This window comes from Mytilus galloprovincialis, chromosome 2 (assembly GCF_965363235.1).
Source record: "Mytilus galloprovincialis chromosome 2, xbMytGall1.hap1.1, whole genome shotgun sequence".
Lineage (NCBI taxonomy): Eukaryota > Metazoa > Mollusca > Bivalvia > Mytilida > Mytilidae > Mytilus > Mytilus galloprovincialis.
The window spans coordinates 6,887,081-6,902,705 of record NC_134839.1 but is presented as its reverse complement, the minus strand read 5'-3'; the positions used below and the strand labels follow the sequence as shown (position 1 = coordinate 6,902,705).

General features: G+C 31.8%; 2 protein-coding genes across 3 annotated transcripts in view; one reads left to right on the top strand and one right to left on the bottom strand.

Annotated features, from left to right (window-relative positions):
• The window catches only part of LOC143062766 (amino acid transporter heavy chain SLC3A1-like), a 387,949-nt gene that overhangs the window by 100,024 nt on the left and 272,300 nt on the right, over window positions 1-15,625 (top strand). The gene's annotated exons all lie outside the window — the stretch shown is intronic.
• Window positions 1,775-14,077, bottom strand: LOC143062756 (solute carrier family 49 member 4 homolog). Of its 2 annotated transcripts, none has more exons than XM_076234525.1 (12): window positions 13,764-14,077; window positions 12,889-12,979; window positions 12,457-12,620; window positions 11,851-11,911; window positions 11,190-11,227; window positions 9,690-9,743; window positions 8,887-9,016; window positions 8,177-8,289; window positions 7,408-7,471; window positions 4,635-4,753; window positions 3,290-3,472; window positions 1,775-2,103 (listed from the first exon to the last, which is right to left on the bottom strand). In XM_076234525.1, the coding sequence occupies exons 1-12, from the start codon at window positions 14,020-14,022 to the stop codon at window positions 1,880-1,882; spliced, it is 1,500 nt and encodes a 499-aa protein (XP_076090640.1). In that variant the 5' UTR covers window positions 14,023-14,077; the 3' UTR covers window positions 1,775-1,879. The 2 variants fall into 2 exon arrangements, with proteins under 2 accessions (XP_076090640.1, XP_076090641.1); XM_076234526.1 differs by having other exon boundaries at window positions 7,408-7,475; window positions 8,181-8,289.

Here is a 15,625-nt window from a genome sequence, read left to right as displayed (position 1 = left end):
TTTTATAACTATTTTGATCCGAGTGTCACGGATGAGTCATGTGCAGACGAAACGCACAACTGGCGTATTGAATTATAATCCTGGTACCTTTGATTACTACTTACACCACTGGGTCGATGCCACTGCTGGTGGAATATTGGGTCCTCAATGCACTTCAACTTTGTACTTGTTTGGCTTTTATAACTATTTTGATATGAGTGTCACTGATGAGTCTTATGTAGACGAAACTCGCGTCTGTCGTATTAGATTATAATCCTTGTACCTTTGATAACTATTTGAGCTGCCTTGATGGAAGTAAATCTGGAAAAGTCTTTGAAAGTATGAAATTTTTTAACTAGCTGTTTTCATTTTGTCAGACATTTTGCATAATGATGGTGACTGCTACATGACTTGTGTTTCAACATAATACGCTTCAGTAGATGTATCAAAGTGTTTTCTCTGTTCAACTATGTAAATCAAGTTAGAGGTTGACTAATGTTTCGATTTGCAAATGTTTTCCGACAAAATGTTATACACGTTAAACTAATGCATAAAAATGAATCACATTTGGTTGTTATTGGACGACCACCGTTACTACAAAACGTTAAAACTACATATGGGTCGTTTGGACGATGACAAAAGCCAAAATATTAAAAGAAACTACACGCTAAGGATATTATATATTTAATCCATTTGCAAATCATTTTACTAAGGAGAAAACGTTTTTTTTTTAATTTTGTTTCAATGGAGGCTGTTGAGAATGTGGCATACATTGCTATAGTTTGTTTGATTTAAATATTTGTAAGCCTGTCTTATATTTCAATTGTTAAGTTTCAAATATGTCCAACACAATGAAATGACATTTATCATTGTAAGATCAAAATTATTTTTTGGACAAAATTAGAACTCGTGTAAAAAAAACAGTTTGACAGAAGATTAGAAAAATCAACATAATTTTAATTGAAGACATCACATTCACAATAGTAAACCAGTATTTCTGTTGGAACAAACAAAAACATTTTAAAGTTCAATATACGACGCAAGGGATCAGTAGCATTAATCCTGAAACCACATGTGGTAGTTATATCAAGAAATGATATCAGGAGCACATTTTTGTTAATTTGATGCAAGTAGAAAAGTTGGGGGATATTGTTTTACCCCTGTCCGTCCGTCCGTGTGTTAGTTCTTCTCATTGTGGTTATATAGTTATTCTAGATCAACTCCTTCTACAGTTTGAATGATATGATGTTTTCACTTTGCTGGATGTTTGTACATATATTGAAGGTGTGCATGCAGTCATAATTTTGATTTGTATTGAATTTTGATTTTTTGGGAGATAGATAAACTTTCTTTTTTTGTAGGACATACTTGCATAAGTGGTGCATAGCGTTTCCGGATAACTTCTTCTACAGTTTGAATGCTAGGAGGTTTTTACTTTGCCGGCTGTTTGTACATATATTGAAGGTGTGCATGTGGGCTTGGATTTTTGGTTTAATAATATTTGCTCTTCAAGGAGATAGTTGAACTTTGTCATTTATATTTTAGTATTTACTTGCATAAAAGGTGCATAGCATTTCCGGATAATTCTTCATACAATTTGAATGCTCTCATTATGCTGGCTGTTTGCACTAAAAGTGTGTATGTTGTCAGGGTTTTTATTAATATTTGCTATTTTGAGAGATAGTTGAACTGTGTCATTTTTAAGTCAATAATTCATCCTATGTGTATTTTGAGTAAGACGTCTACAATTCATAGTTCTTGTGTGAAATTAGGAGTAAACAGTTCTAATTCAATGTGAGGTAGAGCTATTATTATGTAAGTATATGGAGATACAAATACAAAATTACTAAAATAGTATTGCAATAGTAATAAATTAAGATGATAATATCAATTGTTGACGTCATGTTGATGCTATATCATGAGTAGTTGTTAAAATATCGTCATTCACTATGATTTTATTTGAACCGTTTGGTATAAAAACAATAGACTTTTCCTCTTCAGTTGGAGCTGGAATATCTATTTCCATATCTAAGTCAGTTCTACCATATGATTCAGGGAATGCAAACATAAATAACAGTCCAACAGCTATACTACCTAACAATGTCCAATTCATCCAAGATGTTCCTGTTAATCAATATAATATTTCAGATATTACGTTTAATATTTATAATAATTATGTGTTATGCTTATACATTCTTCTTTGTTAGGTTTCTCCAACAATGTCAACACAAAAGTGATTACTAATTAGCTGAGGATGCCCTAGGGGAGGAAAACTCAACTAACAGTGTCATCGTCTCAGTCATTTGTGAAAACAAGTCAAAGATACATTATATTCAATAACACTGTTTTGTTTAAGTTTCTTTTGAAACGTAATTTGCAGCATTCTCATGCAGAGTTCTTTTGTCATGAAGGGTTAAACGTTTTATTTCGATTTATTATATTTGATTTTTTTTTGTTGGCGTTCCAAAGTTGTTGGTTGTCACTTCACGTGATTAGAATATTCTAGAAAATATTATAAGCATGAATGAACTGTTTATCTATTTCATATCATCTTGATCGTTTCGATGGGCTTTATATTATGAATTAAGTCTCTTTTTTATGCACCTTTTTCTTAAAAAATATCCCTTTTAAAATCTGTCAAATTAAATTTTAACAAATGTTTACTGAACCAAGACGTATACCATTATTGTAATACATTTTGTACTTTTCAAAATTATGTTCTATTTCTTGAAATTGAAAAGAAATTCGTATACAGTATTTCAAGAAGTTATATATTATATAGAAAAATGTGTATTTGTCCTTTTGTCTGTGCACACCCATAAAACGAGTGAAATAATAACGGCCTCATGCTAATGGATTACTTTATGTATGTTCGAATGTTTTGGTCAGATGTGTTGTATGTCTAGAATGTATGTTTATACAGTTTTGACTGCTGAATCCAAGTTGATGTCAAATTGACATTTTGTGGTTGTTAGGGGTGCACACACGATTTTGTTAATTGATCGGGACTGTCAACAACAGTCATACAAGTAGGAGGTTCGGTTAGCTATAAAACCAGGTTTAACCCATTATTTTCTAAGGAAATGCATAAACCAAGTGCAGAATATGACAGTTGTTACTCCTTTGATGCATATCTTTTGATTTTGTCAGTTTTTACACTTTTTGAGTTCGGTATTTTAGTTTCACTTTTAGTTTGATTTTAATGAAAAATAAGACGCAATTTACATTTTTGTCAAAGACTCAAACATTCTAGTAAACAATTATAAATAAACATATTGCATATATACTATTTATATATATAATTATTTACCTATATTTGGAATCTGTAGTGCTAACAAAAACATAACACCAAATGAGTTATTAAGTAGAGTAAGAAAAGCACCCGTTATTCCTTCTGCTATGGGATATGATACTTCACAAGATAGTTCGTAAAATAATGGTATGCCTCCATTTAGAAATATACAGCCAATAATACAAGATATATAAATCTGAACTGAAAGATAGGCAAAAAATGTTCATAAAAAAAGTTATCATTCAAGCAATAGAAACATAAATAGAGTAGCTTTAAAGTAGCACAAGTAGTTGAAATACGCATTGTTATACATGTATAGCTTATACGTTTGTGAGTCAAGGAAGCAGTTACTTCGCTCTCTGTATTTCTTCTTCTTTTCTTGTTGAAACTCAGAGTTTCAAATTGTCAAAATTGAGTTGTACTTATTATAGTTATTACTTATTTCACGAGTTTTCGCAGTGAAAGTCTACCAAAAGCAAATTGAATCAGTCTGTATGGGGAAAAAATGTATCGTTTTACTTTCAATAGGTTTCCGGAGGTTTTTGATTCATTATTTTATCCTTATTCAGCGAAATCTTCTGTAGTAAAAATAATATGCAGTTAAAGATATCATTGCACTTTAAAAATCAAATAGAATCATATTCAAAACAGTGTGGCTGTGGCCATTGATTGACGACCTAAATTATCCCATTGACTGGGACAGATTATGTGAACGTTTGTCTGTAACGACCACTGCTCACTATGTACTTGTTAAAGACACTTAAACTCTGGGGTCACCAAAGGTTTTCAACACCTAAATGAAGTTATTCGAAAAATTAATCAGGAACAACACGATGTTATGATTTATATCAATAAAATAAATCAAAACATAAAGGTTATTCCTGATTAATTTTTCGAATTATTTTATTATTGAAGGCGTTAAGAACCTTTGGTGACCCCACAGTTTAAATTCTATAATAAGTAAGTAGTGAGCAGTGGTCGTTACAGACAAACGTTCACCTAATCTGTCCCAGTCAACGGGATAATTAAGGTCGTCAATCAATGGCCACAGCCACACTGTTTTGAATATGATTCTAAAAAATTGGATCAAATCAAATCAAATCAAATATGTTATTGTCGTAAAAACTTTACAGTCAGTGACCAACATGTATTAACACAATAAATATATACAAATTTTTGAAAACAAACAAGCTATTAAGAGTCCAGTGCCCTCAGTTTTAATGATTTTTTGAATAAGAATTTTAACTTATTTGTTTTTTATGATAACTTAATGTTATCCGAAGCTCAATTAGGTGTGACAAATGATGATCCTGCTGATGATGTAAATTTACCTTACCTTTCTTTTCATAAATTAATGCATTACCTAAAGAGTACGGAATTATCTTTGTGCAGATCAAAGTGAACCAAACATATGATCCTCCACCAAATATATATAAACAGACTAAGAATAACTTCATGTGTTTCATAAATAGATCAGCAAACCTGAAAATAAAAAGATTATACGTTTGCCAAAAGTAAAATCACAAAAATACTGAACTCAGAGGAAAATCAATTCGGAAAGTCCACAACCACATGGCAAAATCAAATAACAAAACGCATCAAAAAACAAAAGAAAATTTGTCAAAGGCTATTCTTCTTGAAAAAGTATTCACGAGATTTGACCAAAAGCGAATCGACAAATTTTGGATTCACGTTTATCGTATGATTCTCCCATGCATAAGAGCTCATGGTGTCATCCTGGTTTGCCCACTTTTAATTACATGTATATGTAAACATAGAGGGAATTGTTGTTTTAACAATTATAGTTTATTTCTGAATGATAGTCATGATTTTTACCTTTTATTTTACCTGTAAATTTTTAAAAGAATATTATATTCTGCTATTAAATTAAGGAAAATGTGCAAAAGTTTTCTATATTTTATATATCTTTAGAAGGAAAATGTATTTTTATTTATAAAATGAATAAGAAAAATGTGCACTGAAAATGAATTATTATTCCAATTTATCACCAAACAGTTTTAATTATTGGTACATATGAAAAAAAGTAAAAAATAAAAGAATGAAATTAAAGATTTATTAGAATAAATCTCATTTGAATATCTTTGACGTTAATCAACTTAAATTGTTTTTAAAGCTTAATAAAATACATTGTTCTGAAATTTAATACAAAAATATCAAATTAATTCTAACAACTAGAATATAAATGCAACTGTTCAGTAGCAAAGCTATAAATATGAAACAAATTGAACAGTAATCTGCAACCAAGATAGCATTTTCTTAAAAAAAAAAACACAAAAAAAACCCAATTTTTATCTTTCAATTAATAATCATGAATGCTAACAACACCAGTTAGAACTTCAACCATGACGACTATTTATTGACTATGAGACAGCAACCAACAACGCGACACGAACAGTGTGGCAGGGGTAAATGTGAAAGGCTGTATCTTCAACTTCAACCCGTGTATTTGGCAATAGGCACAGAAATATGGACTACAGTCCTATTATAAAGAAAATGAATACATAACTAAACTGATACGAGAGGCCGCAGTACTACCTCTTGTTCCACCCCACCTTGTTGAGGATGTTTGGCTATTGGAGAAGCTGAAAACATACCCGCTACAACTTCATTTACAGAATACATGACATAGTTCTGGATTGAAAGCTACCGCTTTCTATGGAATCACCATTACACAGAAGGACCCCCACCACAAGTCACCGGGAAGGATGGCACAACAGACTTAAAAGAGACTCAAACATGCCCACCCAATCATCTACAATATCATTGAGCTACTGAAGGAAGACACAGGCACTAACAGAATGCAACTTTATCCAGTATGCAACAAGAGCCTTCCACCAAAAAGACGACAATACAGAGTAAAAGACATCAGACTCCAACTACTGAAAGACCGATACCAACAAGGACTCATCAACGTGGTAGATTACTCTGACGCAGCATCCCATCTTCTCTATATTTGAACTGAACAATGAAGTGAACTATTGTAAATTGTGACTTTGTAAATATAATGTTATGCGTCTTTTGGTGTATATATAAATTAAAGATTGTATTTCTCCTCATTTTACATATTTCCTTATGCAATGCATTTATAAAATTGATTAATTTATTAAATTATGTTTGCAATAAAAGAGATCTTGTAGTAATGTCTTTATATCATGAAAATCATTCAGAACTATAAAGACATTTGTGTAACTGAATATCATTTGTTTGTTATTTGTTGTGTGCATGTATGTATGTTGAATGAATTGAATGAATTTATATTAAATTATTGAGAAAAAATATTTGATTCTTTAAATAATTTTTCTAAAAAAAAACCTGAATATATAGAAAACACTTACAATCTATATACCTAAGTTGGAACAGACTATACAATTGTATGCTCATTAAACCTTTTGTCTTTTTTGTTTTCTTTACTAATAGATAATTGGTAGAATTAAAAGTGGGCAAACCAGGAGTAAACCGAGCTTATCAAGTGCATCGGATCCGAATCAACATATTTTAGATTCAAACTTGTTTCAGGACTACAAACGATTCTACATTTAAATTATGCGACACTATTGTAATAACATAAGCAATACGACGGGTGCCACATGTGGAGCAGAATTTGTTTACTCTTCCGGAGCACCTGAGATCACAGTTTCGTGTTGCTTAGTCTTTAGTTTTCTATGTAGTGTCTTCTCTATTAGTATGTGTCTGTTTAGGTTTTTTTTTAAAGCCATGGCGTTGTCAGTTAATTTTCGGTCTATGGGTTTGACTATCCCTCAGGTGTCTTTCGTCCCTAGCTCTTTTATAGTACGAAACAAAAAAAAAATAACATCTTTCCCATGGCTAAACGATTATCTACTAAACTACTATTTTAAGTTTTTTAAACATTGTGCATTGTAATTTTTTACATCATACTTGTATTTCGTAACATTATACTTGCCGTTCTAAACATTATACTTGTATTTCGTAACATTATACTTGTATTTCGTAACATTATACTTGTATTTCGTAACATTATACTTGTATTTCTAAACATTATATTTTTATTTTCTAATATTATCCTTGTATTTCTGTGTTAATCTTAAAAGTAAAAAAAAAACGAGTTTCAAATAAACGTAAACTTGAAAACAAACCTTGCAATAACTAAACTTCCAAAGCATCCAGCCATTGTAGCAAAGAAACCAATCCATCCTACTTCTGTCTGAAATATTTAGTTGTTGAAAATTATTGCGATGATCTGATTCAGGTGTCATTTTTGAACGTTCAGACTACATGTATTTGGGTATAAATGAATGTTTTTGAATAATGGCTCGTGTTATTTCAGGATTATGTATCATGTTCGGAGGAACACAGTGACGGCTTAAAAAGTTTAGCAGATTAAATCAAATCAATTTAATGGAACACCCCTTTTTGACATATCGCAGAAAATATTGATATACTTGATTCAGGAATTTGAAGAAAATGGATTTGCTTATTCTTATCAATTGCAATAGAATAAAAAAAAAAATAGACAACAAAGTCTATTTTATATTTGCATTTAAAATTCCAATCAACTTACTGAACGTTTTCATAATTAACACGTCCAGGGTTAAACTAAAATTGAAACTCACTTAGGAGACTTAGGTGGTTGTCTTGGCTTTTTCTAGATAGGCCTATTCTGTGTTTGTGTTCTCAAAACGTTACATTTTTTCCTCACTTTTCGTCGCATGCGTACCTAATGAAGGGAATTTGAAAAACATGAACTCGGAAATCATATCATTAATTAATAAAACCCCTGCTCATCTGAGTATTGCTATCGCGAAGCAAAAATAGGGGGAAAGATCAAAGGCTATGGTTTAAAATGTAATCACACTGAAGATCACTGAACATAGCACACGGTGACACCACTATTGAAAGAAATACTTGCCTGGCTAACACCAACTGGATTAAGAATAACATCTAATACTGAACCCCAAACACCATAAACACCCGCAGGTAATGCGTAAGCTAGTGAGATTAACCATACAGGACCACTCCTATGGAAAAATAATTGAAACATTTCGTAAAAAAAACCGGTTTGTTTTTGTGATTTAGTCTTAAAAAGAAGCTGTATTGAAAATATGAATTATAAGTTAACCATAAAACAATATTTTTTTGTAATATTTACAAAAGATAAATATTTTCAGTATTTTCAAGTTCCTACAATTCGAATTTCGTTCTACAAATTTTTACAGTTGTGACATTTATTATTGTTTTCTGATAATAACGGACAATGTATTTTGTTTTGTAATAACGAATGAAGAGCAATATCAAATCATTGCTACCACAAACAAGTATTCTATGTTCAGACTTTTAAAAACATAGACTTTTAAAATAGAAAGAAGTCATATAATTATACAGAAATCGTTCATCTATTATAATTGGTAAGCAGGCGACAAAACTTGTTATCTTATTCATTTGGAAAACCATTATTCTGTAGATCTTCAACTGTTTCGGTTGTTATAACTTGTTACACATCATTGGCCTTCAAACAATCGTCTTTGAGCGTTCCTGACGAGTTAAATCCAATAGATCTACAGACGCATAATAAAATGAGGTTTTTTTTCGTTTTTTATTGACATTGTAAATCTTACCTTATAATTTTGCCTAAAGCATTTGCATATTCTATCCTCTTGACAGAAGCAGTATAACTAGGAGGGGTTGGTGGTTTATTAGGGAAGTATATCAAACCAGCTATAAAAAGGGCACCTGCAGCCATACACTCTGAAATGAAATATTCATAGCTTGATATTAAGATGTTGATTACATATTGCAGTCGTGTTATAAAAATTGTTGAGGGAAATTACGTTATTAGTATCTTCCGGATTTCTTTCCAGTTTGTACATAAAAATACAACCCTGAATCTGAATAGGTTCACTGTCCTGTAACGTTGAAGTTGTCTTTTTCGTTTTGGCAACGTCTTTACATTGCATCGTAGTTCGTGTATCATTATTGTTGTTATAACATCGCCATACCGTCACATTACTTGGTAGGTTAAACTTGTTTTAAGGCATTGTCTAAATTGAAAATGCAATTCACGATGGTTTAAATTTACCATAAATAAAGTTACATTCCCTGTTTGGTGAAATATGCATTCGGGACGCATTAGTTCCATGTAAAACAAACTGTTCACAAAACATCACAAAATTATATGAGAGAATTTTACCCTCAATGCACGAAACTTGATCAAAACAAAAATGTATTACTACATACAGAAATATTAGCTCGATATCTAAATGTAGTGATCCAAACAGTTTGTTCGTACGTTAATGATGTTACAATAACGAAAAGGAAAGATGAGGATAATATAATACCATACTGATATCATTGCTTGTTAGCCAAACATTCAGAAAAATAAAAATCCAACTTCATCTTTCCAGAACTGCAGATAACTTACCGTAATACATTAGCCACATTGTCTCAGTCTGTAATTGTGAATAATTCAGAAGTGCTGAAAATATAGTTAGATTGAAGATGATCAGAAAAAGTAAAACAAGTATATCTGCAAAAATTCACCTTATTGATCATTGTAACATTTTTATACGCCCGTCAAAATTTCGTCTGTCCGTCTGTCTGTCGCACCGTAACTTGAGAATGACTTATCCAAATTTCACGAAACTTACCATTGTTGTTTCTTATAATGGTCAAACGATCTGTATACGTTTTGGTGAAAATAAGAATAAAACTGTAACTAAAACAGGGATGTATCTCAAAAACGATTTATGATTATTGCTTAAAACTTTACACTCCTTAGTTATATTAATCTAAAGATCTGTATACTTTTTGGTGATGGTTCAAAATTTTATTTTAGAGTTATTGAGTTTTTTGTAATAAAAAAGGGGGGTTTCACATGTCGCGCCGTATGTCAGAAACTATTTATGATTATTGCATAAAAATTCACACACAAGACGACGTGCGTATCATGCGCTCATGACGCAGCTGTTTATTTAAGGAATAACAGTACTGTAGTTGAAGAGTTGCCACCGTCAAATCAAAATTGACGGTGGCAACTCTTCAACTACAGTACTGTTATTCCGATTCTAATGCATTACGAAAAGAAAAAATGCGATAAAACTTGAAAAAATGTCTAAATTTGTCAAATAAAAAAAATCCGCGAAACTTCATGAATGATTTTGGCACAAAGACGTCATGGCTAAGGGAGCTACCATTTGATTTTTATGGGGGGGCTAGGATGAAATTTGAAAAAAATAGGCAGGACAGGAGTTTAGAGTAAAAAAAAAGGCAGGATGAGACACTTGCAAAAAAAAAAAGTCAGGACGACAATTTAGGTAAAAAAAAGTCAGGATAAACTAAAAAAAAAAGGCAGGACTGAACAGAGTGAAAAATAAAAAGGCAGGACAGAGATTACAGCTAAAAAAAAATGCAGGACAAAATTTTTCATCCTAGCCCCCCCATAAAAATCAAATGGTAGCTCCCTAAACGTGACGTCATACAAATGAAAACTTACAAACTGGAGTTTATTATTTTACCTGTACGCTTCAAATTCGGATAAAATTACATTAAAACGGCGAATTCGAGGTAGCTGTTGTTTTATTTTCGATTATATAGTAGTAATCGAACATTTGTTGATTTATCAATTCAAAATGGCGGGTCCCTCCTTAGTTACGACTGGTCAACTGTGGATTTGACGGCAACTTTTAGCCAATGAAAAAAATTGTTACATCCAAATTGCATTAGAATTATTATTTGTTCGGCCTTTGATTAGTTATTGCTCTTTCAAAAAGAATATAATGCGACAAATTATATTTTGTTTCGCGTACGACTGTACAATATACTTACAACTAAAACGATATTTCTGTTGCTCTTTATCTAGACAGTAACCTAAACATAATAATTTATTTACGAAAATAATAAGTCGTATATATTTAATACATACTCGTGTGGTTGTCGTATGAAGCAGTTGTTAAATCGTTACTACAACAAAAGAAGTGTATGCACATAAACATATCATTTTTTTCAAGTTCATTTTTTCAAACAAACAAACAAAAAAGTTCCAAAGGAAGTTATGTTGTACAAATCAAAGTGAAACGTACAACTTTAGTTGATTTTAATATGGATATTTGGATTGACTTTCAAATAGAACTCTCAAAGCCATTGTAAAGTGAAAAAACTTGGAACTATTATGTTCCAGATACAACATATATACAATATTCGTGTACGTAATATTGATTGCTTTTTTGACTGTTAAATTTGTTAAAATTTGTTACAGCTTATTATCCCATGATGATGTTTCCAAGTTTTTAATCAAGTTTGTTTTAAATTCATTATATTCTACGACAAAAGAAAGACAACTCTAAATTCATGAATTTTAAAGCTCAATCACTTCAATAGACAAATAAACAAAAAGGCGCCTACGTTACAACAGATGTGTACCATTGTGTTCTTTGTGAATGGTAATAATTCTTAAATATAATGTCCTGTAAAATCTGACATCGTACCGAAATAGTACTTTCGTCATTAATTAAGAGTATATCATACATTGTACATCGTTCTTCAGTTGGTGATGTTTGAACACATTTTAAAAGATGTTTACCTACCTTTGACTTGGTCCGGTAGCACTAGAGTGGTTATATTTTGGAGCAGACACTAATTGAGGGCCTATAAAATACAGTTACAATAAGATTGAAGGCATTTCAATAATTAGAAAATATTAAGATTATAGCAATTTGATGATTAATAAATACAAATGTAACTGTATGCATCAAAAATACAAAATGATTATTCCTATCGTGTTATTCATTTCTTTACAGACTTTACTTTTCGTTACTGAAGTATCAAGTAATACCAAATGCTTATATTGAGAAATAAAATAGAATTAAAAAAAATCAAATATGATATTTAAACAAATCTGCTTACCTAAAGCAATGAAGAATATGTATTTCAGGAAAAAAATCATACTGGCAATTTACGTCGAACAAATGAAATTAAAGCTTTATATCAATACAATTAGAATGAAATTCAAAACAGTGTGGCTGTGGCCATTTGACCTTTGTTGACCCCATAGTTTAAGTGTCTTTAAAAAGTACATAGTGAGCAGTGGTCGTTACATACAAACGTTCACCTAAATTGTCCCAGTCAATGGATGAATTTAATGTGTCAATCAATGGCCACAACCACACTGTTTTGAATTTCATTCTATATACCAATAACAAACCCAACAGCAACTCCAGCATAATTGAAGAATGAGCCAATCGCTGTCGCTGTTGCTCGCTGGTCTAATGGAAACCATACAGATGCTATCAACGCCGGTCCAGCAAAGAAAACCGTTCCAGCAATACCATTCAGTATGGCTGAAGTGTTGATTAACCTATTTATTGAGACAAAGTATAATTCATAGACTGAATAATTGTATTAAGTTGAATTTTTTATGATTTTTTAGATCTCAATGGTTGACTGACCTTCATGCCGGTCAACTTTCATTGCAGTTTATTTTCAACTTATTAGTTTGAATGTCCCTTTAGTATCTCTCTTTTGCAGGACCAAAATATTGCATTGATTGTTAATTTGGTCTCGCCATTAATGTGCATGAAAAAAGTGGAAAAAACACGGAAGAAACTTATCTCTATTTTAATTACCATGTAGCGTATTTCGGGATGCTCGTAATGCATCTTAATGCGGCTCCCGCTGATATCAATCCTGAGCACACCACACACGATATTCTCAAACCTGTAGAGTATACAAAATGTAAGTAAAACATTACAATAGTCTTGACTTATTTACCTTCAAATTCTTTACCTTAGCAATTATTTGTTCGCTTAGTTACACACTTTATGCACATGAGAAGTAGAATAACGAAGATTTTTAAAATTACTTTTGACGATCTACTATTTGAGCACACAGAATATATATATATTGTTTAACTAAATTACTACACATTATCTCGAAAATATATATATATGCTTTATTCTGATAAATATTTATAGACATATATTTTTTTCAGTTAAAGTCAACGAACGAACATGCTGTCATAAACTTTGAATTTATAATATGTTTATGATAAGTTAAACCCAAATAGTTAAAGGTTTTTGATGAAATTTTATTTGTTTAAAGGTCCAGTTTTATTGAATCTTTATAGAATACAATATGTTTGTTGTAACTGAGCATCAATCGATGTTTTTTTATTGAGACACATAACAAAACCCTTTTGGTGTAGCGTTCTATCCTTATATGTTAAGTCAACAAATAAGCAATGTGGGGTCATTTTAGAGGCCCTGTTTGTATAATACATGTATTCTGATATAAACATTCTTGTCATGTGATAGTAGAAAAACAAACATTGGTTTGACATCATACATTGGTACCACAAGTATATGAGCAATTCCTTCAAATATATGCAATTTTAATCCGATGGTAGACTCATAGTGCGTACGTGGTATATACTAACGAAGTTGTGCCATTTTAACAAGAAAGTACTAGACTTAGTCTTTAAAACGAATTATAAATTATATACCTTTTTCGTCCATGATATAACTGGCAAAAATTACAGTAGCTATAAATCCAATGTTTCCCCAGTTAGGAAGCATTCCAAGTTGTCCGTCGTCCCAACCAAATACTTCTTTTGCTGACTGTGCAATTGGTCCCCATGTATTCCAAATTATGGCTTGCATAAAACAATTCAATGAAAATATTGCTAAAACCCACCATCGTCGGGTATATATTATAATAGTTTTATCACCAGATTTATTAATGAGAGGTTCGTTTTCGTCCATATTCAACTATGGACAGTAAACATTACGATACATGTGTGCATATTTTATTTAGATAGTAAACATTCATTTATCGGCAATGAAAGATAATAATTTAAATTTTGATATGATTTGATAATCATTGCGCATATAGATTTGAATGATATGCGTAGAAAGATCACACACGTTGAGAAACTTTGTTTGTTGGCTTTAACAATCATTAAAATCATGTTTTGATACGTTTGGTGTGGATACATGTAGCACTAAGTATATGTATTTCTTATCACACCAATAAGTACATGAACTTAAGATTGATATATCATCAGTCTTAAATAAAAACAAAAACATATATCAGTTTATAAATATATTTCGTCATTTTATAAATACATTTGAACACTAGTCTTACGGATCCTTGTTGGTCTCGTATATAAATATAAAGAGAATTGTGGGTTTTTTTCAAAGTATATAGTTCTGGAAATATAAAGTGTAGCGCGCCGCTGTAGATTCAAAGTCAATTAAGCACTGGAAATGTAGTCTAGCACTGAGGATTTATATTTTACCGCTGACGATGTAAAGTGTAGCCATTTAGATTTGCAGTCAAGCAATTTAGACGAAAGCCAAGCGCCAAAGGTGTAAAATCGAGCGAGACTTTTTATATATCTACAGCGCTAGACTTTATAATTGATGAGCTGGAGTTTAAATTCTCAGCGCCGGACTTTACATCTCAAGCGTAATTTATCTTACGTTAATACACCCTGTTACAAGATTCAGACAACTGTATTACTTTATCTAAGAGGTGTTGTTAATAAAACACAGATAGTTTTATATCTATAATTCATTATTTCTTCGACTACATGAATGAACACAATGTTCTTATATTCTCTCTATATATATATAAGACGCAGGTATCATATTCTAACATTGGACGAACAATAGATGTATAGTCTATACGCCAATAGCCGGTTCGTCCACTTGCAACATATGCTACATGCGTCCGATCTACAAACCTTAAAAAAGCGGATATTCGTAAATAGGAATATGTCCAAAGTAGCTAGGACTACTTTACTAGTTGAGGATATAAATCATTTAAGTTAAGAAGATAGATTATATGTTCATTGGGATTGCCAACCTTCGAATATCTACAGAATCGACATGAATCAAGTCTTCAAAGCGTTACATGGTATTGCTGATATCAACTGCATGAATGAACCTATATACTTATAAACCATCTAATACAACTAAAACTAATTAAGAAACAGTGCAAGACGACGGCATATAAACGTTTTCAATTCCAATACAGTGGCGGATCCAGAACTTTTCCTAATGGGGGGGGGGGAGGGGGCACTGACTGACCTAAGGGGGGAGGGCGCTCCAGTCATGCTTCAATGATTCCCTATATAATCAACCAAATTTTTCCCATGAAAGGGGGCCCGGGCCCCCAGCCCGCCCCCCCCCCCCCCCCACGGATCCGCCTATGCAATATTTAGTGGATCAGTGGAATAGCCTGTCATATTAAACAGTGACGGTAACGACTTTGAATGATTTTTTCGGTATTTTAACGCCACTTTTTAATCGGTTGAGGAAGCAAGAGTGCCTAGAACCACCGACCTTCGACAGAAAAACTAAC